The sequence below is a fragment of the Sciurus vulgaris genome (assembly GCF_902686455.1).
Source record: "Sciurus vulgaris genome assembly, chromosome: 18".
NCBI lineage: Eukaryota > Metazoa > Chordata > Mammalia > Rodentia > Sciuridae > Sciurus > Sciurus vulgaris.
In genome coordinates, this window is record NC_136479.1 from 30,378,642 (window position 1) to 30,403,815 (window position 25,174).

The 25,174-nt window shown below is 43.7% G+C and overlaps 2 protein-coding genes across 5 annotated transcripts in view; one reads left to right on the forward strand and one right to left on the reverse strand.

The window, feature by feature from the left end:
- Positions 1 to 926, forward strand: part of CYTH3 (cytohesin 3) — a 103,554-nt gene extending 102,628 nt beyond the window's left edge. Inside the window, exons 11-13 of the mRNA XM_079120449.1 lie at positions 94 to 165; positions 287 to 441; positions 579 to 926. Coding sequence (XP_078976575.1) covers positions 94 to 165; positions 287 to 441; positions 579 to 651 — 300 coding nt within the window. The 3' untranslated portion in view covers positions 652 to 926. The remainder of the gene's footprint in view (positions 1 to 93; positions 166 to 286; positions 442 to 578) is intronic.
- A 125-nt stretch (positions 927 to 1,051) lies between these two features.
- Positions 1,052 to 25,174, reverse strand: part of USP42 (ubiquitin specific peptidase 42) — a 48,796-nt gene continuing 24,673 nt past the window's right edge. For 2 of the 4 annotated variants that reach the window (XM_079120439.1, XM_079120440.1), the window contains exons 5-16: positions 23,210 to 23,312; positions 22,256 to 22,323; positions 21,514 to 21,584; positions 20,659 to 20,753; positions 19,159 to 19,270; positions 18,189 to 18,329; positions 17,909 to 18,009; positions 15,934 to 16,087; positions 13,834 to 14,550; positions 13,623 to 13,717; positions 9,801 to 11,291; positions 7,373 to 8,819 (exon numbers count right to left, since the gene is read on the reverse strand). In XM_079120439.1, coding sequence (XP_078976565.1) covers positions 8,504 to 8,819; positions 9,801 to 11,291; positions 13,623 to 13,717; positions 13,834 to 14,550; positions 15,934 to 16,087; positions 17,909 to 18,009; positions 18,189 to 18,329; positions 19,159 to 19,270; positions 20,659 to 20,753; positions 21,514 to 21,584; positions 22,256 to 22,323; positions 23,210 to 23,312 — 3,464 coding nt within the window. In that variant the 3' untranslated portion in view covers positions 7,373 to 8,503. Of the gene's footprint in view, positions 5,120 to 6,048; positions 6,093 to 7,372; positions 8,820 to 9,800; positions 11,292 to 13,622; positions 13,718 to 13,833; positions 14,551 to 15,933; positions 16,088 to 17,908; positions 18,010 to 18,188; positions 18,330 to 19,158; positions 19,271 to 20,658; positions 20,754 to 21,513; positions 21,585 to 22,255; positions 22,324 to 23,209; positions 23,313 to 25,174 lie in introns of those variants that run through there. The other 2 variants (XM_079120441.1, XM_079120442.1) reach the window with 2 other exon arrangements.

Sequence of the window (25,174 nt, forward strand, 5' to 3'; positions counted from 1 at the left end):
CTGCTCTTTTCCCTCCCGCAGCTACCAGAGCCCCCGAGGGGAGGGGCCCTCGCTTTGTGGCCTGCTGAGGCTGCTTTGCACTTTCTCTTGTAGGACAAGGAGCCCAGGGGGATCATCCCACTGGAGAACCTCAGCATCAGGGAGGTGGAGGACCCACGGAAGCCTGTAAGTGGCTCCCTTCCGCCAGCGTCTTTCCACCCACTTGGGTGGCGCTCCCGGCAAGGAGCCTGACCGCGGAGAGCCCTGCCCAGCACCCCCATGACAGCCTCCCCCTTCTCTCCACCAGAACTGCTTTGAGCTTTACAATCCCAGTCACAAAGGGCAGGTCATCAAGGCCTGCAAAACAGAAGCGGACGGCCGAGTGGTGGAGGGGAACCACGTGGTGTACCGGATCTCCGCCCCGAGCCCAGAGGAGAAGGAGGAGTGGATGAAATCCATCAAGTGAGTGGGCCTGCCCAGCATGCCCTTGCCGCGGGACCCTGGGGACCGCAGCCGTCTGCAGGCGCCAAGGGGCTGGTGGAGGTGGAGGTCCGGGCTGGTCCTCGGCCCTCACCTGCTCGCTCTCCTTTTTTTCCTAGAGCAAGCATCAGTAGGGATCCTTTCTACGACATGTTGGCCACAAGGAAAAGGAGAATTGCCAATAAGAAATAGAGCCTCGCTGGCCCCGCAGGTCACCAGAAAGATCACACCCCACAGCAGAGCGTGAGTGGCGCCTTCCTGACGCCCGGCCGCGTTCGTGGGCAGCAGGGCAGGGAGGTGGGATCTCGCACGGCTCTCCAGCTCCCCAGCTCCCCCGGAACTGCGGCCCCCGCGCACACCCCAAAGCCTTGTGCCGTGACTTGGATTGTGGTCGGCTGCCACCATCCGGCGCCCACAGTGGGAGAGGTCCAAAGCATCGGCCCCCCGGTGCTGGCCGTGGGAATCTTCCCTGCAGCGGGAACCGCTTCGCACCAGTCATGCCACGCCTGCGCGTTGGGGCAGTGCTGACCCCTCTAGAAGCCTCTGTTTTATATCAAAACAGGAAAGGAAACGCTACCACTTTTTTATTCAGAATTTTTCTCATATATAGGATTATAGCTTTTATATGCCTTTTTATATTCTGAAATTATAATGAAAGATACTTACTTTCTAACAGTAGTATTTTTAGAATGGCAGCTATAAATTTAACTCCTGGACACAAGTATATACCATGCACTGAAAAAACGTATATATATGCAGCCAGAGGGCGGGCTGTGGGCACTTGCACTGGGTGGGAGCTGCTGCGGGGCCTGGCTGGGGACAGGCAGGTGCTCTGGGGAAGGTGGTGCCTGGTGTCCTTAAGGACAGGTACACCAGGGCCCCGTGTGTGATCGGCTCTGCGACTTTCCCTCAACTCAGCTTTGGGCCCCACAGATGCTTTCTAAGCAGATCATTTAGGTAAGATGGTTTGGGGTGTTTATCCCGTAACTGCTGAATCCTCCCCAGTGGAGCCCTTTCCCCCGGACACACACGGTCCATGTGTCGAACCACACAGAACTCTGATATGGGACTGTTTCTAACCCATAGAAAAAGCAGTTTCATGTCATTCAACTTTAACACATTGGTCTGAAAGGCTTTTGACCACATCACTATTTAAAACCTTTGGCAAAATGCTTATTTTAACATTATGCTGATCTGATTTTTTATCGTAATGAATAGATATATAAGTACCTAGAAATGATCTTATTCCTCTTTACTATCATGTTCTCAGAGGTCTGATCTCCCCTGTGAGAGAAGCAAGTATGGCTGAAGGTGTGTGGCACTTAGGGTTTTCTATGAACAGGAGAGAACCCCAAATCCATACCAGGGTGGGACTTGTAAAGCTCCACTACTGGAGATGGCCAGGTGGCCATCCGTGTACAATAGTAGGTGCTCAGGACATCTGGAAGGATGTGGTGGCCCCCACAGTGAGGCCAGAGCTGGATGGGGGGCTGTGGATGCAGCTCAGTGCTGGAGTGCTTGCCTAGCACGTGCAGGGCCCTGGGTTCCATGCTTGCTCACAGAATTCCTCCAGCGCTGGATGAGGGTGTGGGCGAGGCCGCCAGGAGATGGGGCTGGGCGCGTCTCTCGCTCCCCTTTATTGAGCGCCCTTTGCACTGGCGTGGCACCCGTGCATAGCATGCAGGGCCTTCTTCAGCTCTTATGGGCTGTTCAGTTGGTGGGTGACTTCCCCCACAGAACTGCTCTCACTACCCCATCTGCACCTGGAATTTGCACCCTTCGAAGGTCATTTGTACTCCTGTGCAAAATCTAAGTCCGGGAATGAAAACCTCAGGCCATATGCACTTATCTTTTGTTCTAAGTAGCAGAAGTAATTCTTATGAACTGCCTTGAGGCGCCGGAGACAGCACAGCCCTGGGCCCTTTGCCTCTGCGTGGCTGACCCTGATGTAGCTTTATGTCACACAAGCAAAGGGGTCCAAGGCTGAAACTCTCCATCATGCATCAGACTGACTTAATTTTTGATTTATAGCCAAGCTTCCAGGCTTCGTTACTTTACTGATACCTCAAATCTGAAGCTTTAGTGTTGGGGCAGACCTCCCCTTGAATGCCTAACTGACGCATATGCAAGTCGGCCTCCAGTCTTCCATGCGCAAGTGCTGCCTGGCCCCCTGGCCAAGCACAGATGCTGTGGCTCTGCCAGGCCATCACTGGGCTGCCCCCCCTACCCCCAGGACTGCTGTGGCGCTGGCCAGATCAGTTTGCCACATGTGTACGAGCCATTTCCTCTCTCCTGTCCAACCCAGGTACAGCCCTGGCACATGGAGCTTTCTGGGTTTGGGTAGTGAGCATGGAGTCACCGGATGGTAAATCCTTTATTTGCACAGTCATCTTGTGAGCTTTGTCTGACGGCTGTTTACCCAGGATCAATACCAGAAGGCCCTCGTACTTAGCATCTAAGTAACTTGCCCTCAAAGAGTATTACATGAACTTGCCTAATCTGAGGTTTTGTTGACAGTATTGACCCAAAGGCATCTGGCCGTCACAGCACCACTGAGCTGTTAGGCCGGGTCCAGAAGACCCGCCAGTCTAGCAACAAATACACACCTGGCCTCCACCAGGGCAGCCTAGAAGAGGGACAACAGTTTCACCCTCTTGCAGGGGCAGGCGAGGCTCAGCCGAGCTCATCCTCCTCTCCACCCCCAGTGTCTACACTCAGTGCTTGGATCAGCCCCCATTCTGGCCAAAGACAAAGTTTCCTCCAGAGACAAAGGGCAGCAGGCAGTGAAGAGGAAGCCTGGGCTAAACACTGCAGCTTCCACAGCCTGGCTCACTGGGCCCTGGTCATCACTTGAGGTTTAACTGGACTGACCCTGGACCCAGACATGCACCTGTGTCTCAAGGGTCCCAGAACACTTTTGAGCAGTTCATGTGGTACCAGTCAGTCATAATAGGAGCTGTTTATAGATGAAACAGCATTTAATGCTTCATGTAAAGCAATGCCTATTTTAAAAGTTATAAATGCATTTATCTACACAGATGTGCTTTGCTGAGAAGTTAGGTCTATTATAGACCAGAAACCACAAGTTGTGATTTCTCATTTTCTTATTTTTTTCTTAGAAGACATTTCTATTTACAATAAATGTAGTCAGTATGTAAATAATGTACATATATATGGATTTCTGGAGTGTTTTGTTATTCAATGTATATACTCCCCCAACTTGCATGAAGAAATATTGATATTGATATCAAAATATCTATTGATATTTTGTTGCAGAGTGAAGTTAGTAAAAATTGAAGGGTGTATGGCTGTCAAAACTCTTGCAGATATTGTGTTCACTAAATAAAAATCAAATGTATTATTAAAACAAGATTGCCTAAGACTTGGTTCTTCAAAATAAAAATACGTTGTGTCCAGAAAACCACGGCCTGATTTTCCCTGACCAATTCCTGGGGTCTGTACCTCTGATCCAGACTTGATGGCCTGGCTAGAGGCACCTCCTGACAGACTGTGGCAGGAGCATAGTGGGTTTTAAGTGCAGTCAGTCAACAGGAAGAAGCTGTGAGACGTGCGGTAAGCAAACGGGGAAAACAGGAGTAAAAAACAAGACACAAAATGTTTAATTTGCTGCCATTTATATACTATATAAATTTTACATGCTGTATATTTACAGTGGGGCAAGTGCTTTTTCAATCTTTAAAAAAACAAAGATCAAACTTTAGACATCTCTGAACAACACAAACTGTATAAACCATACAGATTATTCAGATACAAACTGTATTAAATACAGTTTTCCCCACTCCATCTCCTGATGCAGGACCAGTGAATTATAAGTGTATCACAGTTTGATAGCATATCCATATTAAAAATAAAATCACAGTATGATTTTTGTCTGTAACTAGAAACTTTAAGGGACCAAGCTGACAACTCAGACTCCAATATCATAGTCAAGACAAGAGACACTGTATAAAAAGTGTTATGTAATAAAAACATACTGTAGGCTTTACAAATAATGTGTAGATTATACATTCATAATGTAAATACTCATCATAACTGGTAAATTGATTGGAATAGTTCCACAAAGTTCAAAAACAGAACTTGTCTATAAAATACATTTTCAAATCTTGAATACAACTAAAATATGAAGCAAATTAGTTTCTAGTATCAGACATTACAGAAAACAGACTGCCCTCGAAAGTTTAGTTGAGAGCTTGTGAATCTTTAAATAAGTCTTTAAATTAAATATACGCACTGTCAGTTTGTACTTTTAGTAATTCCATGGTTTCCCGGTTGGTCTTGCACCAGATGTCTAACTTGGAGGAACATTACATGAAATACAAGTAATCAACCTGAGTCTGTAATTAAGCAGCATTTGAGATGTTCTATTCCAGGGCATTATTTTCAATGTGATATATATACACGGTATCTTACAATGGTCAGCAGTTGTAGAAAGTGTTCATCCATTTGGAATAAGGGCAATTAAGAAAAGGTAAAAACAAACAAAAAAAAACCAAAATAAAACAAAACAAAAAAAAAAGGTTCTCCATGGTAAAATCTGTACATATTTACTAAAGAAGCACCACGCAGATTTGAACAAAGTTATTTTCTATGTTTATAATTTAAGCTGGGTTGGGGATGGCTTCTGTTGAACACGTTGAATCTGAAAGACAAGAGGCACAGGCATTAGTTTGGAACGAAAACCCTGCCAGTGGCTCCCCAGGGTTTTTGGGAAGCTCTTCTTCCTTTAAATGGTCACTGCCTTTCCATCACATAAAGGGACCCAGCAATGCCAGGCAGTTCTACAGGCACTGGCAGTGGCTTGGCCAGGGAGGCGCCACCTGCTGGGCCCCGCTGCACCTGCCCTGAGCCCAAACTGCTGCAGAATTGCCCGCATCCTCTGATCCCGCTTTCATTTGGGAGGCGTTCCAGCTTCCGTAGATCGAGCCCTTTCCCTTAAGGAGACTGGGTAAGGCTTGTCCATTCACTGCAGATTATTCTTTTGTAGATATAATCACTTTAAAATTCATTTAAAATCCTCCTTGCTGAATTGACATGATAGACACATTTGAACAAAATTTCAAGGGCCAAATGGTTCACTATCCCTTTACCTCAATGAGTGGAGTATGGAACAATGAATAAAATCCAGGCATGTGTGACCTGGACACAGCTTTGACCCTCTGCTATGGGAACAGACTTCTTCCTCTGCACTGGGTGTGTGCAGGGAACGGGCAGGTGGTGCGGGCGTGGGGAGCCTGGGGCCGGCTCCCAGAACTGTGGGGTCCAGGGATTTTATGAGTTTTGCTGGCTTTTCTTAAGATGAGGGGAGGGAGTGGGGAGTGAGTTCAGTGACAGGCATCTTCCTTGGCGGTCCTAGGAAAGCCAGTAAGGAAAGGTGCTGGGCCTGAACCTCAGAAGTGTCTGCTGCCCAGGCTGGCTGGCAGAGGGAGCTGAGACCCCCATCCTGGCTTGGCCGCCAGAGGCCACCGCCCCTGCCCCGGTGATGAAACGGCACCATGAGGCCCTTATGTTTTCTTCGGAGGTACAACTTGCTCTGCAATGACAAGGCGTACGGACAGGAAAAGGGCTTACCATAACTAGTGAAGTTTTTGTTTTGAGGCCAAGTTTTCAATCACCTGGAAGGCAAAGGTTAGGAAATGGATTTTAATGATCGTACAAAATTTTTAGTGCCTGTGCTGTGCGTACAAATTAGGTGAACAACTAGAAGCAATTTTCTGTAGTTTAACATCGGTCACCTGAAATCAATCCCACAAGAGGAAGGGCAAGCAGAGGCCGCACATGGCTACTTCGCCAAGTGTCCTACTGAAAATGAGTTCACCTGGTGAGAGGGCTGCTGGCCCAGCAGAAGCATGTCCCTAAACCACACCCCTGAGGGAACAGGCCATCCTCAGCCACGTCTAACTGCTGAGGATTCTTACATTAGGATGGAACAGATCTCAGGCCACAGAAGTTGACCGAGAGTTGAATGGAAGAGAGGTAGGTGGCCAAAGGCCAGGGCAGAGGAACATGTGGGAGAGAGCAGAAGGGCTGTCCACCCTCACAGGGATAAGGGGGCCTGGCACCAAGGCCAGACAGGCAGCCCTAACGTGGGCCCTCAGCACAAACTAGTCATCAGCACCACCGGACTGGGGGTAGAAACAGGGCCACCACTCACAGCCTGACCACACTACTCGGAATGAATAAGCAGAATTGCCACCTCATGCCAAAGCGACACTCAGGTTAGTACTCAACCTACCTTCTCTTGAGCCTAGCTGTCTCTGGGAGCCAGACTAAAAGATTCCAGCAACAATTGTGGAATTCTACCTAACACACAGATTACAAATACACCTCACTGCTTAATCCTTAAAGACTACTCATCTCCTCACTTAATCCTTAAGTACCACACAGCAGTCAGAAAAGGACCTCACCAATCCTCACCAGTTCCCTTCCCCAAATTGCTTAAATGTTAATGTGAAACCACTTGTAGAATGTACACAATTTCTTAAAAATACACAGAGCTATGTGCAGTGGCACATGCCTGTAATCCCAGTGAGTGGGCAGGCTGATAGGGGATCACATGTTCAACGCCATTCTCAGCAACTTAGTGAGACCCTCAGTAACCTGGGAGACCTTGTCTCAAAAGGAAAAAAGTACTGGAGATGTATCTCCATGATAAAGCACCCCCAGGTTCAATCCCCAGTACCAAAAAAAAAGGCCAGGTGCAGTGGCACATGCCTGTAATCCCAGCAACTCAGGAGGCTGAGACAGGAGGATCCAAGTTTGAAGTCAGTCTCACCAACTCAGCAAGACCCTCAAGGACTTAACCAGGCCCAGTCTCAAGTTAAAAACTAAAATGGGCCAGGTTCAATCTCCAGTACCAAAAAAAAAAAGAAAATTAGAGAAAGGCAAATGAAAACTACAAAGTAAAACCACCTAAAGCGAATGCCTCTGGAGCTTTGTGTGTACCCCCAACTCGTGCTGCAACTGGCTTCTGGGCTCTTCAGCCCTCCCTGCAGCTGGTCCTCTCTTCACCCCTTCTCTCGGGGGACCATCTGTTCGTCAGTAATTGCATACTGACTAAGGGCCACTGTAGGGGAAGGATCTGCCCCCTGCCCAGGCCTCCCCAACAGATCACATTAGAGAACCAAAAAGCCAAGATGATGTGTCCAAGTCCCTGTGATGGCAAGCACCGTCTTTATGCAAGAAAGTGAACCATGGCATCCAGCACAGGCTGGCAGACTTTCTAAAGGGCCAGAGGATGATGATACTTTCAGCTTGGCAGGCCACATGGTCTCTGCTGCCACTAGTCACTTTGCTGAGCAGCACCAAAGCAGACAAGACAGCATGCAGACAAACTGGTCACGTGCCAACCAAAGATGACATTGAAATTTGAATTTCACACAGTGCTCACATGAAACACAGTATCATTCTGTGGAATTTTTAAAAATGTTAAAGCCATTCTGAACTGGCAGGTCTTACACAGACATCGCCTGAGGGCTGTAGTTGGCCAGCCTCCCTCTAGGCCCACTGACTCTAGTAAAGCTCGGTGCTCCTGTCTGCGGGCAAAAATCAGAACCTAGCTAGGAAGGGCGAGGAGCTGCCCTACATGCAATCAGAGAATGCAGAGCTACTGAATTGCAAGGGAAGCCCGTGTCTGCGAAGAAGAGCCCAAGACACATGGCAGCCAGGAGTGATCTGGAAATGGTCGGAGCCAGTGTGGGTGCCTGGGAGGCGGCACCCCCGTGGAGGCTGACGACACAGGTCATCAAGGACGGGTCAGCTACACTCAGCTACTCTAGATACTGCAGAACTATTTCTAGCCAATCCCACATAACTCGGGCTTTCCACAGAGGCTAAGGGGTCGGGCACTGCGTTCAAAAAACACAACGGAATCAACCACACACTGCATCCACAAGTTGCAACTGTGCGACATGGAGGATGGCTTTTACTCATGGACCCTTTTCTGCCACTTGAGGTTCTATCTCAATTGTTTCAATCACTTTTTCCAAACACATTTATTAAGAGTTTCTATCTTCTTAATTCCAAGTTATCTCCTCTTACCCTGGCCATACTCAGACAGATGGCACCTGTCAGCCCTGCTTTCCATCCTTAAATGCTTTGTTTTTTCCCGGAAAGGTCCGATGCCTTCCAGAGGCAGGCCATCAGTGAGTAGAAAACTGCCCTCTGTTCTCCGGAAATGGTTGACAGTCTCATAGCTCATGGCCTTCATCAAGTGTAGTCCTGAATCTTTCACAAAGTCCTCTGACTTCCTTGAATGTCTCTTCTTTTTCTTCTTCTTCTTTTTGTGTCTGTGGAGGTCGGCATCAGAGTATGCTACTGAAAGATCCGAATCTTGCTGATGCCTGCAGAAGAAGCAGCCAGAATTCAACAACCAACATACAGACGCGCCTCACACAGGACGGGGCACTGGGCTTTCATGCCCACTGAAGGATGCAGTGTATAGACACAGGTAAAATTCTCACCTAGTTACGAACGTGTTGTCCACTTGCACTATAATGCTTTTTAAGCCCAGAGTCAAAATTAGCCTACCTTGGAGACCCCAACTCTGGCCAACCCCACCCACCTCCAGCAGCGCTCAGGAGCTGGGACTGTGGCTGACTGCTCCTGGAACCGATGGCTGAAGGAAAACAGTGTTTTGTCATGTGTCTCAGGCACAGAGAAGGGGAGAAGCTTGTGATCTCCCTTCCCCTTGTGTACCTGCTGCCTGTTTACACGGGGTTTTTAGCAACCTTTACCCAGCATTCTAATTTTAAGAGATGCCAACTGAAGCACATAGTAATCCCACTGGTCACACTCGCTCATCACAGCATGTATCAGTCATTTTAAAGACAGCTGCCAACATGCTTTGTAAAACTATAAACACATTTAGGATTTGAACTGAGAAACAGAGACAGAAAGATAGACAAAGGTAGGCCAAGGAAATAAGTGATGCATCTAAGACGCTGACTCTCGGCAGGCGGGCAAACATCAAAGGAACTGTGGCCTCCTGTTTTCTACCTATCTTGTCCCTAAGTTGAAGAAAATATAACAGATATGAAAATGTAACTACATCAGACAAATAAAAACCGACCTTGAAGACAGAGGTTCCCAGCTACATTTACACAACACTGCGCCTACTCCCAGGGGGGTTGTAAAGCATCAACTGAAAGGGCAACATCATTTTGAGAAATGAGGCTGTCAGCCATTCCGATACCAACGCAGCTCGACAGGAGCGGCTTTAAGTGTAGAGAGAGAGAGATCAGAAATACGCGTCACACCCGGTAAGCGACAGCCCTGCTTGTTACTGCCGCTGCCGGGAGCTCCGGGGGCGCCACAGCCCTCACCTGCAGTCGCGCTCTCGGTGTTTGTCTTTGGATTTCTTTTTCTTCTTTGACTTCTTGTGCTTCTTCGCCTTCGGCTCTTCTAAAAGGTCCTTCTGTAAGCTTCTGTGGGCTTTCTTTTCCAAGTGGCTGTCGTTAGGGTCGATGCTCTCGTACCGCCGTTTCCGCGACTTTGCAGTTTCATGTTCGTGAAACCGATCAGAGAGGCTGAAACTGCTGTCTTCAGCTCCCAGGGCAGCCTCCTCCTGCGGGTACCTCTCGGGGTGCAGAGGAAGGGCAGAGGCCGCCCCCACCCGCACACTGTGGAAGTGGTGCCGCTCCTTCCCCCTGGCAGGAGGCTCCCAGCCCTTCCTGCCCCTGTAGCAGTCCTTGTGCAGCCGCGCGTGCTGTCCTGCTCGGTCATGCTCCCGGCCGCTGCTGTGCAGGGGCCTCCACTCCCTGGCCTCCCTGGCTGCGTAGGGGATGTACCTGTCATGATAATACCTGCACTTGTCCCACCTTGTTTTCTCGGGGTAGTACTTCTCCCGGCCCCAGGCATGCTCACTCTCTGAGTGGTGGTACCTGGTCCAGTCCTGGTCTGAGCCACCTCTGCTGCGAGAGTGGTGGTAGCTGTACCTGCCCAGAGAGCGGCGCTCGCTGGGGCTGCCCCGCTCGCTGTGGCAAGGCGGGTGCTGGCTCCCATTACAGTGCTCTGCTGGGTGACGCTCCTGCTTGCCCCGCTCTCTAATGTAGCGCCGCTTTTTGTGATAATGGTCCTCTGTCTTGCTCCTACTTTCCCTCGTGTGCTCTCCGCTGGAGGAACGATCTCTGCGGTTACGATAATGTCCTCGATCCACTCTTCTGAGGCTACTGATTTTTTCCTTAACTGGAGAACGATCCTGAACTTTCTGTCCGACCTTGTTTTCATCACCTCTCTCACCACGGCTGGGCTCGGCACCGCCATCTGAGTGGGCTCCTGTGGCCCTGTCTGGCTGGGGAGAAGTCAATGCATCTGTGGACATGACTGTGCCTCTGGAAGGATCCTCTGCGTCCCTGCACCTGTCTCTGCTGAGGTAAACTAAGAGTTTATGCTCACATTCATCTTCTGAACGTACTGAGGAAGCTGGGCTCAGCTTCTCCACTATCTCCACTGGGGCAGAGTCCCGGGGACTCTCAATTAACATTCCTTTTACCTCTTGGGATGGTTTGCTCTGGTCATTTGTGAGACTCTCAGTGTCACACAGTTTAGAAAGGTGATCATCCCCCGTGGTATTCTTGTTGGTGTTACAAAGATTGTTAATAATGGGCAAAGACTCATCAGGTTTTGCTGACATGTTTTCAGAGACTTCTTCTTTGGTAGATTTGGTGCTGGGGTCGGAGGGTGGCAGAGCCTTCTTTAACTTGCTGCTCAGACTTGTGACTGTCTCCACTTTCTCATGGGAACCAGCAGTGACACTGCCAACTTCCGGCTCTGCAGCAGGGTCCTCAGTTGGACTCATCTCTGTTCCAGTCGAACTGCAGCCCCATCAAAACAAAGAAACAAACCAAGAGTTAGCCTGACTTCTGAACAGGTTCTTGTCACTGGCTTATGTGTACTAAATATTTTATAACTTTAAGTATATCTGGTTGAAACCTAGTATCAGGCTTACTGCCTCTAAAAAATCAAAATTTTTTTCTATTAAATAAAATTTGTATCTAGCCTACCTCCTACTTTTCAGCAACAAGGATTCTGCAGTCCTAGACTCTTCCTATATCCAGATATATTTTTAGTTCTTCTTAAGAACTAAATCTAAACAATGACGACAAAAAATTATGCTGGGGTCACTTAATTCTGTAGATCCCTCCACCTTCCTCTTGGTGCCTCAGAGGAAGGGGAGCTACCTCCAAACAGAACCAGCAACTCCCGGAATTACGGACACCTAGGAGGAGTCATGGAGGCTTTAGGAAAACATTCTGTGATAGATTCTCCCACCCTTAGCAGCTGGAGAGCTTGTGACATATTCCCAAGGCTGGTGACAGCTGCTTGAAAATAATAAAATACTTTCAGGGGTGGTCTCTGCTCTTTAGAGGGGAGATAACACCTGTGAAGTCACCATGGAGAGCTGCAGAAGGGGACCCCAAATGAACACATAAAGCAGCACATGCCTGGCCACACTACATCATGGCCTTGTCAGTGTCACCTATAATAATCCCCAGGCACGTTAGAGCTGAGGACCACTGGACTAGACTAGAAAGAAACATGGAGAGACACTGTCCAAGACAGAGCACTCCAGCTATTCTGTCTTTGAGGTAAACTGGGGATGAGTATCCTCCCAGGACTGACTATTCCACTTTAACAATTAAACCTCCCTGACACGGTTCTCAGTGGGGGCACCTGGCAGGTGTTATCTGGGGCAGCCAGAGTGATAGGGGAACCCCAGGGTCCTCTACCCAACATGTCCTCACACCTGCAGGGGTAGAAACACCAGTTCCATTACTAGCACTGTTTTCACAGACACTAAATTTTCCAGCAATTCAATTATGGTGTTAAGGAAGAGAGGGATGTCATGCTATGATTTGGTAAGAACCTCACCAAAAGTTTTCATCAAGAGAGGTTGGCATGCCTGAAGGCAAATCTGTGCATGGTACTTACTGAGTCAATGACTTCAAGTTGCATTCTACACAGCCATGTTCAGAGCATACCTGTGCACATGTGCCACACCTGGCAGCTTCTGCACTGAAAGAGCTATGGCTATATTTCAAATCCCTTTCCTTTTATTCCTAAATTACATTTAGGTTAATATATTGAATGTGGGGGGGAGGGGCACAGCAGAAAGACATGAGACATGACACTAGGGATTTAGCCCAGGGGCATTCTACCTCTGAGCTACATACATCCTCAGCCCTGTTTAGTTATTTTGTTTGTTTTTGAGACAGGGTCTAAGTTGCTGAGGCTGGCCTTGAACTTGCAATCCTCCTGCCCCAGCCTCCTGAGTTGCTGGATTACAGGCATGCACCATTGCACCTGGTAATACATTGATTTTTTTAAAAAACTTGAGGGTAAGCCAGGCGCGATGGCAAATGCCTGTAATCCCAGTGGCTCAGGAGGCTGAGGAAGGAGGATAGTGAGTTCAAAGCCAGCCTCAGCAAAAGCAAGGCACTAAGCAACTCAGTAAGACCCTGTCTCTAAATAAAATACAAATAGGGCTGGGGATGTGGTTCAGTGGTCGAGTACTCCTGAGTTCAATCCCCAGTACCCTTCTACCCCAAATTTGAGTGTAGAGGCAGGCTGTTTTCTGTGAATTTTTAGATTTCTGGAAGGGCCTTCTAAGAACATTTGCTTTCTGATAGAGCTGCAAACCCCTGCCCTATAATCTTAAGACAGCTTCACCTGTGTGAAGCTAGAAAGATGGCTCTGGACATCAGATTCAGAAGTGGGGCAAAAGCAGCACTGGTGAGAGAGGGAACCGTCAGTGGAACTGTGCCACACTGTAATGACTGAGTCCCAAAGGGTGCATTTTTTCTTACTCCTCCAAAAGGCAAATTAATGAATCCTATGGACTTATGCAAATCATTCCAAGCTTCAGCTGGGCAAAGTGTACACACCTGTAATCCCAGCTATTCAGAAGGGCTAAGTGGGGATATCACAAGGTTGAGTGCAGCCTGGGCAATTTAGCAAGACCCTTCCTCAAAAAAAATTTTTTTTTAATTGAAGATAAAAAGGGTTGGGGATGTAGCTCAGTCAGAAAGTGGCTCTGGCTTCAGTCCCCCAATCATTCCAGGGTTCAGAGTGTTCACTAGAAGACTTCTTAACACTCTGATGTCATACCATGAAGTTCATTTCCTACTAATTTGTTCCTTTCTTACCTTGTTTCATCTGTTGGGCCTTTTACTTTGTTGCTAAGTTTGAAGGTCTCTAAGATTTTGTCTTCTGGGAGAGATGGCAAAGGAGCAGGCATCAACTACAACGAAAAACAGAAACACATTAAGTCTAGCTGCCAGCTCCACATTCACTGCAGTCTGGTCATGTGAACAGCCCAGAATGAGACTCAAAGCAAAGCCTCTTCCACTCTCTTACCTTTCCAGGAAGACCATTCGCTTTAGAAAAGGGGTTTTCTGAGTGTAGAGTAGGCTGGACTTGGCAGCTGGCACCATCAAATGACAGGCCATTTTCTTTTGGGTTGTCCTCTGCACCATTAGCACCATTTAAAGTGATAGGTTCTTGAAGCTCATGCTGAGAGGCCTCATCGTCTTCGGCCTCTTCGCCGCCAGAGTGAGAGCTCGTCGTCGTACCCACACCGTTCTCCTTGGCCAGGCCCTTTGATTCCTCGTCAGACTCTTCGGATGACTCGGCACCATAGGGGACCAGCACGCTGGAGCTTAGCTTGGACTTGCCATTCACCACTGGCTTAGAGCAGGATTCACTCGGAGACATGGGTTTTGCTACTTTATTAGAAATTGACATCGTAGATGCATTCGAGGTAGACTGTATTGCAGAAGAATTGGTAATGGTAGAAGAGGGAACAGGCTTGTTAGGAGCCTCCAAAGAATTGCTATGAAGGTTAGGTTGAGACTGACCTTGGCGAACAGGCAACTTGTTGTGAATACTGATGGTAATTTTTTGTTTCTTGGGATGTTCTGGAATAACTGAGGGCCTGTTAACTGACCAGTTTTGAACAGAAGTGGAAGCATTAACAGGACCAGCCCTGTTGACACTGGGATTTCCATTAGGACTTGACATGGAACTGCTTGGCGTTTCCTTCAGTGGCCCAGTCCCATTCAAGTGAGGTGGATTCTGGAAGGAAGAAAACCATATTCAGGTCAGTGCCCCAGAAAAGTGATCCAACCTGGCAGAGAGCATTTCCAATGTGGGCCTTGTTATGACTTACAGGTTGCACATATCTAGAAATACCTCCATTTTCTTTTCATCTGCTGCAACCCACATGCCCTAGTTTTCTGGCAATTAATCAACAAAAGACAAATATGTTTGCTAGAACACAATCCCCAGACCAAATTCTTTCTATTCCAAACCTGACAGAAATCATCAGGCCACTCTGGGAACCAAGTCACATAAATTCTCCTCAGCTGGGTTTCCTGTGAGGCCACCGCTGTACAGACAGAAGGAAGTACAAGGAAGCAGCAATCACCACTGGCCTCAGAGCAAAGTGGGCAGAGATAGAAGAGGCTGGAACAACCCTCACTGGACACCCCAGTCACCTCCCCGGGTCTTCTCCCAGTTCTACTCATGCAGGTCTGTAGTTCCAGGTTCCCACTACTAGCGCTGAGTCCCTGGGAGGACCTGGGTGAAAGACGAAATCATGTGGGGCCTTCACAGTGTTTTCTTAAATATTTGAATTAACATTACTTTAATATTGGAAGGTTTCATGGTAAAAACCAACCCCCAAAAAAACTTAATAAACCAATCACAGCTACCCGCCTTCCACAGTCATGTACTCTCTGGTTTGCCAATGCCCTAATGTCACTCTGAAGAAGAGCCCAACTCAGAAGCCAGCTGCCTGCCCAGCTCACAAAGACATTTAATTCTAATACTGCCTAATGTTCTTAAAAAAAAAAAAAAAAAAAGCAAGCACATATAACTAGAAAACCTGTTCATTCAAATTAAACTCCAACTGGGAAGCTGTAGAACACCACAGCACCAGTGACACGGCTTATTCCAAAATGCAGACAAGCCGCTCACAATTTCCTGTGTGAGTTTGGCAAGTCAGGCCCCATTCCACAGACTGCTTCATGTGACAGAGGACAGTCCTCCTGACAGGACCATCAAAAGCATGATCAAATTCAGATAGATGGCAGTCTGAAAATGCCACACTCCTGAAATAGCTACATGGACATAAAGAAAGTGTCCTTTGTAAAAGGGTCACTACTCTGGTATCCAACATTAAGAATACATATATCTAACCCATAAAGAGAGCAGGAATCCACAGTGGGAGCTCACATTTAAATAGAATGACATCCAGACTATCTTCTTGATCACTCTATACATGCTGAAGTTTCTGTATACTTGCCATTATTTTGTAATAAAGGGCTTGAATCAACATTTTTAACAAGAGATTCAGTTGTACATGAGGATAAAATAACCACTGCAATGTTAACTTGAGGGTTCAAGGGTACATTCAAAAAATTAGCATAAAAGTTATATTCCACCTATAAATGTTACCTTTATCAGGTGAGAGGGAAGCTGTGGTCCAATAAACCCTGGTGTGGCCTGCTTGTTGGTTACAACCCGCTGACTAATTACTGGGCGGGGAGAGGACTGGCCCGGGCTATGGGTGGAATGAGTAAGTTCACCTCCATTTTTCACATCATGGGACCTGAGGACAAAGAGTGATATGGCTTAGGGTGAGGAAGGACATCTCCTCAGAAGAGATTCACTTACAAATTCAACAGCACTTAACCCCTCAGAAACTGACGGAAAAAGAGTGCTTTTCTGTCACCCTGTACAGAGCATACATGTTATTTCCTTTAGTTTAGGCCAATGCTAAGGTGCTTAGATCAGGACACAACAGGGGCAACTGGGTAAATGAAATGGTATTTTCCAATTGTGTATTCCAAGCAAGCCATTATATGAAAGGTAGTTTTCTTTTTCTGTTATGTATTTTAAAATTATAAATATGTACCATTGTAGAAAACTCTAATGTCCAGCAAAGTTAGGAAGGAAACATCACCCTCAATCTTGCCCCTCACAGCAGCTCCCATGCTATCTAGTGGCTGGCTTGTCCCGCAGGCTTCCACTCATATTGTTGCTTTCCACCAGAGCTCAGTATTTCAAACTAAACACTAAATGCTGGCATTTAAATCAGCACCTAAACTTCCCTTCCATACACATTCAGCACTCTTCCAGAGTGTTAAGGAAAAAAAAGGTTTTATAAAAATCACTCTCAATTGGGCATGGTGGCATGAATGCCTATAATCCCAGCAGTTCGGGAGGCTGAGGCAGGAGGACTGCAAGTTCAAAGCCAGTCTCAGCAGCTTCGCAAGACCCTGCATGGAGAATTTAAAAGGGCTGGGAATATTGCTCAGTGGTTAAGTACCCCTGGGTTCAATCCTGGTACCAAAAAAAAAATCACTGTCAGCAAGAGGATTCCAAGTTTGAGGCCAGCTTGGGCAACTTAACAAGACCCTGTCTCAAAACAAAAAATCAAAAGAGCTAAGGATGTGGTCCAGTGGTAAAATGTTCCTCCTGGGTACAATGCCTAGTACTGAACACACGAACACACACACAAACAGAAAAACAAAAGAAAAATCACTCTTAACAACTATGTAATATTTCAACACATGGATATGATCATTTTGCTAATGTTGGGCATTTAAGGATAATCTTAATTGTCAGCTATTAAAAAGGGACATGTTGAGGGACAGAGTACTTGCCCAGCTTGCTCAATGCTCTGGGTTCTATTCCCAGCATTACAAAACAAAACAAAAAACAAGGGGACACACTGGAGCACACATCAGATTTTTTACAAAAATGGAAGTGATGAGTCAGAGCTCACAGCTGTAACAGGACAGCCCTGAGTGCTGGTGCTGGCCCAGCCATGCTTGACTGGCAGCCTACACTCAGCAGTGGGGAGATGCTGGCTGTGACCACGCAGGGTGCTCAGAGACCCCCTTCCCAAGGTCACCCGCTGCCTCCATGGCCCCTGGCCAACTTGTTCTGCCACTAGCAGCATAGGCTACCCTTCTAAGTTGTCATCTCTCCTTTCCTCTGCACCTTTCAGTGCTGAATTGCCAAAGAGCTGGAAAGTAAGACAAACTCATAATCCATACTCCAAAACAACCTGCTCACTCTCCAGGTCAATGGCAGAGCTAATCTTCAAACTATCATTAAAATAAGTAAACAAATAACTTAAAATTGGCCAGGCATATAGGTACACACCTATAATTCTGACTACTCAGGAGGCTGAAGTAGGTGAATTGCAAGTACAAATCCAGTCTAGGCAACTCAGACCCTGTCTCAAAATTAATACTAAAAAGGGGAGGGGATGTAGCTCAGTGGTAGATTGAACCCCTGGGTTCAATCCCCAGTACTAGGGGAAGAAAAAGAAAAGGGGGTGGGGACTCAAAAATTGAACTTATGTTGATAAGAAAAGAAATGATGGAACAGAAAATTTAACAAGTTGTTTTCATGACAATACCTGATATAAAAGAGCACATAAGCTTGTTGGCTGAGTACCGATCTAATATCACTGGTAGATACAATGGAATCATTCATTTGATACCAGAGGCCATTACTAGCCTGCAAAAGAGTCAATAGAGAGGTTAGTTAGATGAACAAGGAACACAGTCAAAAGACAATTAAGAAAAACAGGTATTCACAGGTTAACCATTTAAGTTCCGTCTTTTGCCCATAAGAACGCTAGAGCTATCTTATGGTATATATGTGATACAACTACTAGCCAAATCCACACAACTTACTTTTATGTAACAGAAGTAATGGCCAGCATGGCAATTAAAACCAGTATGTACCAGCACTGCATACAGAACATAAATAATTGGTTCTCCATTTGGTTGAGACATGTATGGACGAATATCAAGATATTCAGGATATTTCACATCCTAAACAGAAATGGGAAGAGGAGAAAAGAATATAATTTCTGAAGAAACACACTATCCCACATATTTAGGTACAGAATATTTAGAGTATCCTGGAAGATGACCCATGGGACACTGCATGCTGTGATGTTACAGCAAAACCCCAATGCATTTAGCCACCTTTTCAAAGGACACGATTAACTTGGAAAACACCTGAACCTAAGTGCACTGAAGGCAGCCCCTCTGTCTTTTATTTCCCTTAAACAAAGAAGGATCCACATTCAGTGAATTCTTGAAATCCACCAAATAATAATCTAAATGACAACTCTGGACATTCATCACCACTTATTTTTATTTTAAAATAATTCAGGAATGTATTTATTTATTTTTCTTGCATGCTACTGAATTTTTGACCATATTAAAATTTCAGTAAGTGGGAAGAAAACAGGAAAATTCAGTGTACTGAAAAAATCAGAAAACAAACAAGAAAATGAACTAAGATCTAGCAAGGACATCTTTGGATTTCAAATTATACAAGCTGTCCCCGTATCCCCTCATTACCATGGATACCAAAGAATTGACTATGAAGCCTAAATGCAGATAACAGTTACCAATTTTATCACTAGAAAGTCCAGCCAGTTGAAGTGCACACTAAAACACACACACTCATAAGCACACAGGCCAAACTACTGGCACAATTATTTGTCTTTTTTTTTTTTTTCCTTTTCCTGCTACCAAATGCTTGAAGAACTCAGAAAATTCATCTGATGATTATTCACTTAGATCATTTATAACCTTTAATAGTTACACTTAAGCCTTGAAAGGTTTCACATAAAAGATTATTTTAACATACCTTAGCAATTTTTCCACCAGTAAAATTTGCAAAGCGTTTCAGAGAAAGTGTAAGAACATTTGAAGATCTATGTATAGTGAACCTCTTCGAAGCTGGAACCATCTTTTTACACCTTGAAAAACAGAAACAAAGGATTAAAACAACATGTATTTTTCTGTTTTAGTCTTTCCCTAGTTGTTTTTCTATAACATCCTAAATGAAGATTCCAAAACAAGGATACCAGATAGGAAACATCAGCCCCTTAAATCAACAGTGAAAATATTAAAATTGAAAATACCTAATTGCCTAATTGTATGAAGGAAAAGTAGGACAATGCCGAAACACCAAGCCATATAAACTACTAATAATATTAAAAACAGGCGGGGGGTGTTACTCAGTGGTGAAGCACTTGCCCAGCATGCATGAGGCCCTGGGTTCAACCCCTAGCACTGCAAAAATGGTAATAATTATAATAATAAATTTATAAAAACTTAAACGCTAATAAGAACTAGAACAGTGGCATACAACTATAAACCCAGCAACTCAGAAGGCTGAGGCAGGAGGATCCCAAGTTCAAAGCATGCCTCTGCAACTTAATGACAGCCTGTTCCAAAATGAAAAGGGTTGGGGATGTAGCTCAATGGCTGAGCACCCTGGGTTTAAAACCTAAAGAATTTTTAAGTTGGCATAGTTCTGTTATGGTGTGGACAGCAAACCCCTATCTATCCAGATATAAAAGGAGCTGGGGATATGGTTCAGTGGTATAGTGCTTGCTTGCCTGGCATGCGTGAGGCACTGGGTCCAGTCAGTACCACATAAAAATAAATAAATAAAATAAACGTATTGTGTCCAGATATAAAAGGAAAAAAATAAAGATAAGAAATGTCTATGGAGTTTGAAACAGGAGAAATGGCCACAGTATTGGAGATAAGGGAGCCCTCTTCCCTCTAGAATAAGTATATAATAATAAAAGTTTTCCTATATAACTTGAGTATAAAGTGGAAATCTATTTAAAACATATGAAAACAGGGCCTTCTTAAAACAGGCTGTCTTTACTGCCTAGAAAAATACATTACTGAATAATCTAAATTAGCGGCTACCCCACACCCTGGGTATCCTTTCTTCTCAGAGAAAGTGATCCCCACCCTACCCCATCTAAACTTTTTTCTACCAGGAAAGGCAATGAAGATGCTGCCTGACATGTTATCTCGTGCTGTGAGGTCCTTGGAGGAGATACCATGTGTGTAGTATGGATGGTATTAGCTTGCTTTCTTCCAACCAACTGGCCTCCAGAGTGAGGTGCCAGTCCTCCAAGGACACAAAGCCACACATCTTGAAAGAGTGGAAACATTATACATTCCATGTTCTGGCCTCCAGTGGGCAGGGACATAGTGTCTCCCCAGATGGCATCAAAAGCTTAAGGCAACTTAGTGGACCATTTGGATTCTTTCAAATTCTTTCAAACCAAGTATCCCTGCCACCCCCACTGGAATAGCCAGCAACAAGAACTAAAAAAGTTACCACCCATCGTACTTGCTGCACTTGTAGGAGTTTTCTCCGTCCAGCTGTTCTGGTTTCACAAACTGCTCCAATGCCTTATTAACACTCTGGGCAGCCTGGGAGAAAAAAGCACAAAGACCATACCACTACACACCATCATAGGTTAAAAGAAAAAGAGAGGGAAGAAGGGCAAGGAAAAGAGAATATGAAAGCAGAAGACTCAGACAGAAAAACAAATAAGAACTTTTATGTAAAAGATATTTGCTTTATGATGATGTCCACTTGTATACATCTTCATACCAAATTATTTCCTGTCCCATTAAAAAAACAGATTAAAGTGAATAAAAATAAGTAGAGATTGCTCACTGTACCTTTACTCAGAATACCATTAAAAGTAGAAAACAGCAAGGAATCAGGTAGGTGAACTATGGTATATCCTCTGACTAGACCACCTCACAACTGCCCAAAGGACACACTGATGCAGAGGGTCTCCAAGCAGAATTAAATGAAAACAGCGAGTGGACAGACTAAGTCATAATCCCACTTCTTTGAAAAGGAAGTCATCTATTCTGGAGCAGTACATATATCAAACTACTAAAGAATTAATTATAAAGGCTAGGTTTTACATATATCTGCAATGCTTCTTTTTATCATTAGCATGTATTAAGTCTGTAATCAGGAAAATGAAAACTCAAGAACAATAAAAAACAGGAGTTAAAATGCAAGAAGCAAAACAGTTTCTAAAAATATAATAACCCTCTAAGTTTGGCTAATACAGGGATCAAAAATCTGATTGCATTAAGATTTCTTAAATAAAAAATCAAAAGGTAATAAAAAGGTTTTAAACTTAACCATCAAAATAATTATTAAATTTACCTTTATCTCCAATGTTATATCAAGATATGGATCAAACGTATCTGAAACGCCCTTGCAATTTAAACACTTGACTGAAACGAAAAGAAAATGCAAAAGATAAGCAAAGGATAATCATCACATCAGTACCAACTACTGAAATGACAGAACATAAATAATATTTCAAAATAAAAAATTAAACCAGTAAAATTTTTCTTCTATTAGACTGGGCAAAAAAAATTAAGTTAATACTACACACAGTATAGATGAAAGGTCATAAATCTGGCCCCTCATACTTGTTGGAATACAAACTGGTAAAACATCTTAGAATGACAACATGCCAGTGATAAAAATTAAATACATCCTATGTATATACATTTACATAGACATAAAGGCATTTGTACATGGATTTCAATGAAATGCTGATGGTAATAACAAAATAGAAACCTAAATATTCATCAATAGAACAAAATTAATGAAATGTTCCTATAGTTGTGAAAGACTGTTAGACTTGTGCTAAAATGTAAGATCTGTACTATTATGAGAAAAATTAAAGTATCACACATGGTATGCTCCCAGTTTATTCATGTGTAAGAAATTACCAGAAGGATACACTACCAAGTGGCATAGGGGTTGCCATTAAGGAGAGAAATTAGAGTCAGGATTGGCCAGGAGATCTACTTTACATCATCAGCCCTTTCCTACTGTCTGCATTTTTAAAATCACATGCATGCATCACTTTATCAACTTTCAAAGAAAAGTTTACCTCTAGATCTTAGGTATCCTCCAAATATCTGACAAACAAGTGTGGTGGCCTGGGTGTGTCTGTCTAATCTGAAAAACAGTCAAACAGTGACATAATAGAAGAATTCTGCAAAATTATGCTGACTAGATTTTAAAAACATATACATTTATAAAGGAACAAGAAGAGCCACACACTCACACACACAAAAAAAGACCTCAAGATATGTGGGAGCTAGAAACTAGCCCTTGCTTGACAGATACAGTGAGGGTCTGGGGGGTGAGGATAGAAGGAACTATATTATGAAGGGACTTTGAAATCGAGACAGGAATTTGGCCCTGAAGTAAAGAAGAGGAAGATACTCTCAGCAGGTTTGTGACCTTGCACAAGAAGAATGGCTGGGAAAGCGGGTGAGCACCTTCCTCTGTTCCTTCATTTTCCCCAGACCATGAAGGCCCAGATGGGGCAATGAGCATGCAAAGGGAAATGTGCCAGGTATATGTGGGCAAGAGCAGGTGGGTTATGACTGTCTTCGAATCGTCTCCCCCATATTCCTCTTGAGTCTGCATTTAGGTTTTAGGAAAACACTATAAGAATTCATAACTGACCACAGAGAGAGAGAGAGAAAGAGAGAAAACGGACTTGTTAGGCTAGAGGTCAACAGAGAAAATGTCAGGAACAACTAGGAGAAGCAGGTAGTTTTAGGTCTGCCAAGGTGCACCAATACTCAGAAATTAAACAACAGCAAGGTCAACATTCATTTCCTGACATTTATAATTGAACAAATTCAAATTGTTATAGTAAGCATATCTTTTAAAATTATAGCCATTTTAAAATAAAGCAAATCAGGTGGGGAAGAGGCAGGGCAAAGCCAGAAGGTAAAGCTAACAGATCTGTATAATTTTAGCATAAAAGGCAAAACTACATTCTGATAAGCCAGGGATACAAAATGTAGAAACGACTGATACTTCGACTTACTTATTGCTGCCATTCAAACATGCTTTTTGCATAGCATCAACAGTATACTGAAGAAATTCATGGGCATCTTCTTGGTTTCCAAAACGGAAATGCCTAGCTATACCTATAAAATTTAAGTAAAGATGAGGCTTTATATCATTACATATTATATCCCTAGGCTATACCACTAAAAGTTTCATCTTATAATATATTCATGAGAAAACCCCCGAATAGTTACTTAATGAGGAAGCAACACTAACACAAGCTGCCTTGATAACAGCTAGGACCACACATTTTCACACTAAGAGCCACAGGGGCTGCAGCTTCTTAAGAGTCCAGAGCTTGTGTCTTTATCAAGTCAATAAAATTATACTTAAATAATGTCAATATTGGCTGTATTTCCTCAAAAGTTTATCCAAAATATTATGTTGATGCACTCACTTTAAATATGGCATTAGATCTCCAGAAGAGCATCCATACAAAACATAAATATCCAACCAATCTCAATTCTATCCAATGACCAAGAAAACAGATTATAATTTTAGTTGCACAGTAATATTTCAGTCCTACTTCTCACTATGCAGTTGTAAGAACAAATTATTTTAAAAATAAAAACAACACAAATGAAAAACACCACAATAAAACATTATGTATTGAATTTTATATATATGAATGTGTATAGATATAAAATTAGCTTGAATCATGAAATTCTATCAGTTTTGACCTATAAAATGGTAATTTGATTCAACTGTGATGTTTTGTGGATGTATGTATACACATATACAGAGCATTGACTTTTTTTTTTTTTTTTTCCATACTGGGTATTGAACCCAGAGGTACTTTATCACTAAGCTACATTCTCAGCCCTTTTTATTTTTATTTTGAGATAGGGTTTCACAATGACCTTGCTAAGTTGCTGAGGCTGGTCTCAAACTTGAAATTCTCCTGTCTGAGCCTCCCAAGTCACTGGGACCATAGGCATGCACTATTGCTCCTGGCCAAGAGCAGTGATATTTTCTCAAAGACTGTGTTTAAAATATCACCCATGCCTGCTATATATTCATGTATAAGAATAAATATAGATACAAACAATCAAGACCTGCCCAAAATTCTGCCAACATCCAACAATGTTTTAAAGATTTCTGCACTGTTTGTTCTGGCCCATCAATAATGCCAAGAACCAATTTAATCTTCAGCAGCTTTTTAGGGGAAAGGATTATAGTTTCTCAGTATATAATTACACACCCTTGTAATTACCCAGTTAGATACCAGAATAAAAATTAGTAGGTTTCTTAAATTTTTCATGCATTCTTATTACAACTTTGTTAAATGAAATTAATATATATTAAAAATGAATATATATTAAAAGTTTACTGCAAAAAGTACATAGAAAGTACAGAAGAAAATTTCAACCTATTTAAAATTTTTAAATTAAGTAGAAAAGAGTGAAGTTTATCCATAAATTGGATACATCGAGCAGTCTAAATTTTTCTTTGAGTCTAATTACCTTAATTTTGACAATTCCTTACACTATATACGATGTAAAATTCATTCACCAAATTAAAACTAATTAAAAACAAATTAAAATTAAGGAAACCCATGGGACAATATAAAGAGTATTCTAACTATCTACAAAAAAGCCTTTGTGAAAAATGTATTAATAATCTTATAAATGAACTGAATTTTAAATAATTTAAAATTTGCTTATATTAAACTGTATACTGTCTTCCTTATTATATTTTGCATTAATATTTCAAATTAGTTTATATAAGCCAGAAACAATGGCGCATGCCTACAATTCCAGCTACTCAGGAGGCTGAGACTGGAGAATCAAGTTTGAGGCTAGCCTTGACAATTTAGTAAGAACCTATTTCAAAAAAAAAAAAAAAAAAGAGGGGAGCTGGGAATACATAGCCCAGTGGCAAAGTTCCCTTGGGTCTGATACCCAGTATCATAAAAAAAAGTTTACATAGTATTCTAAATAGT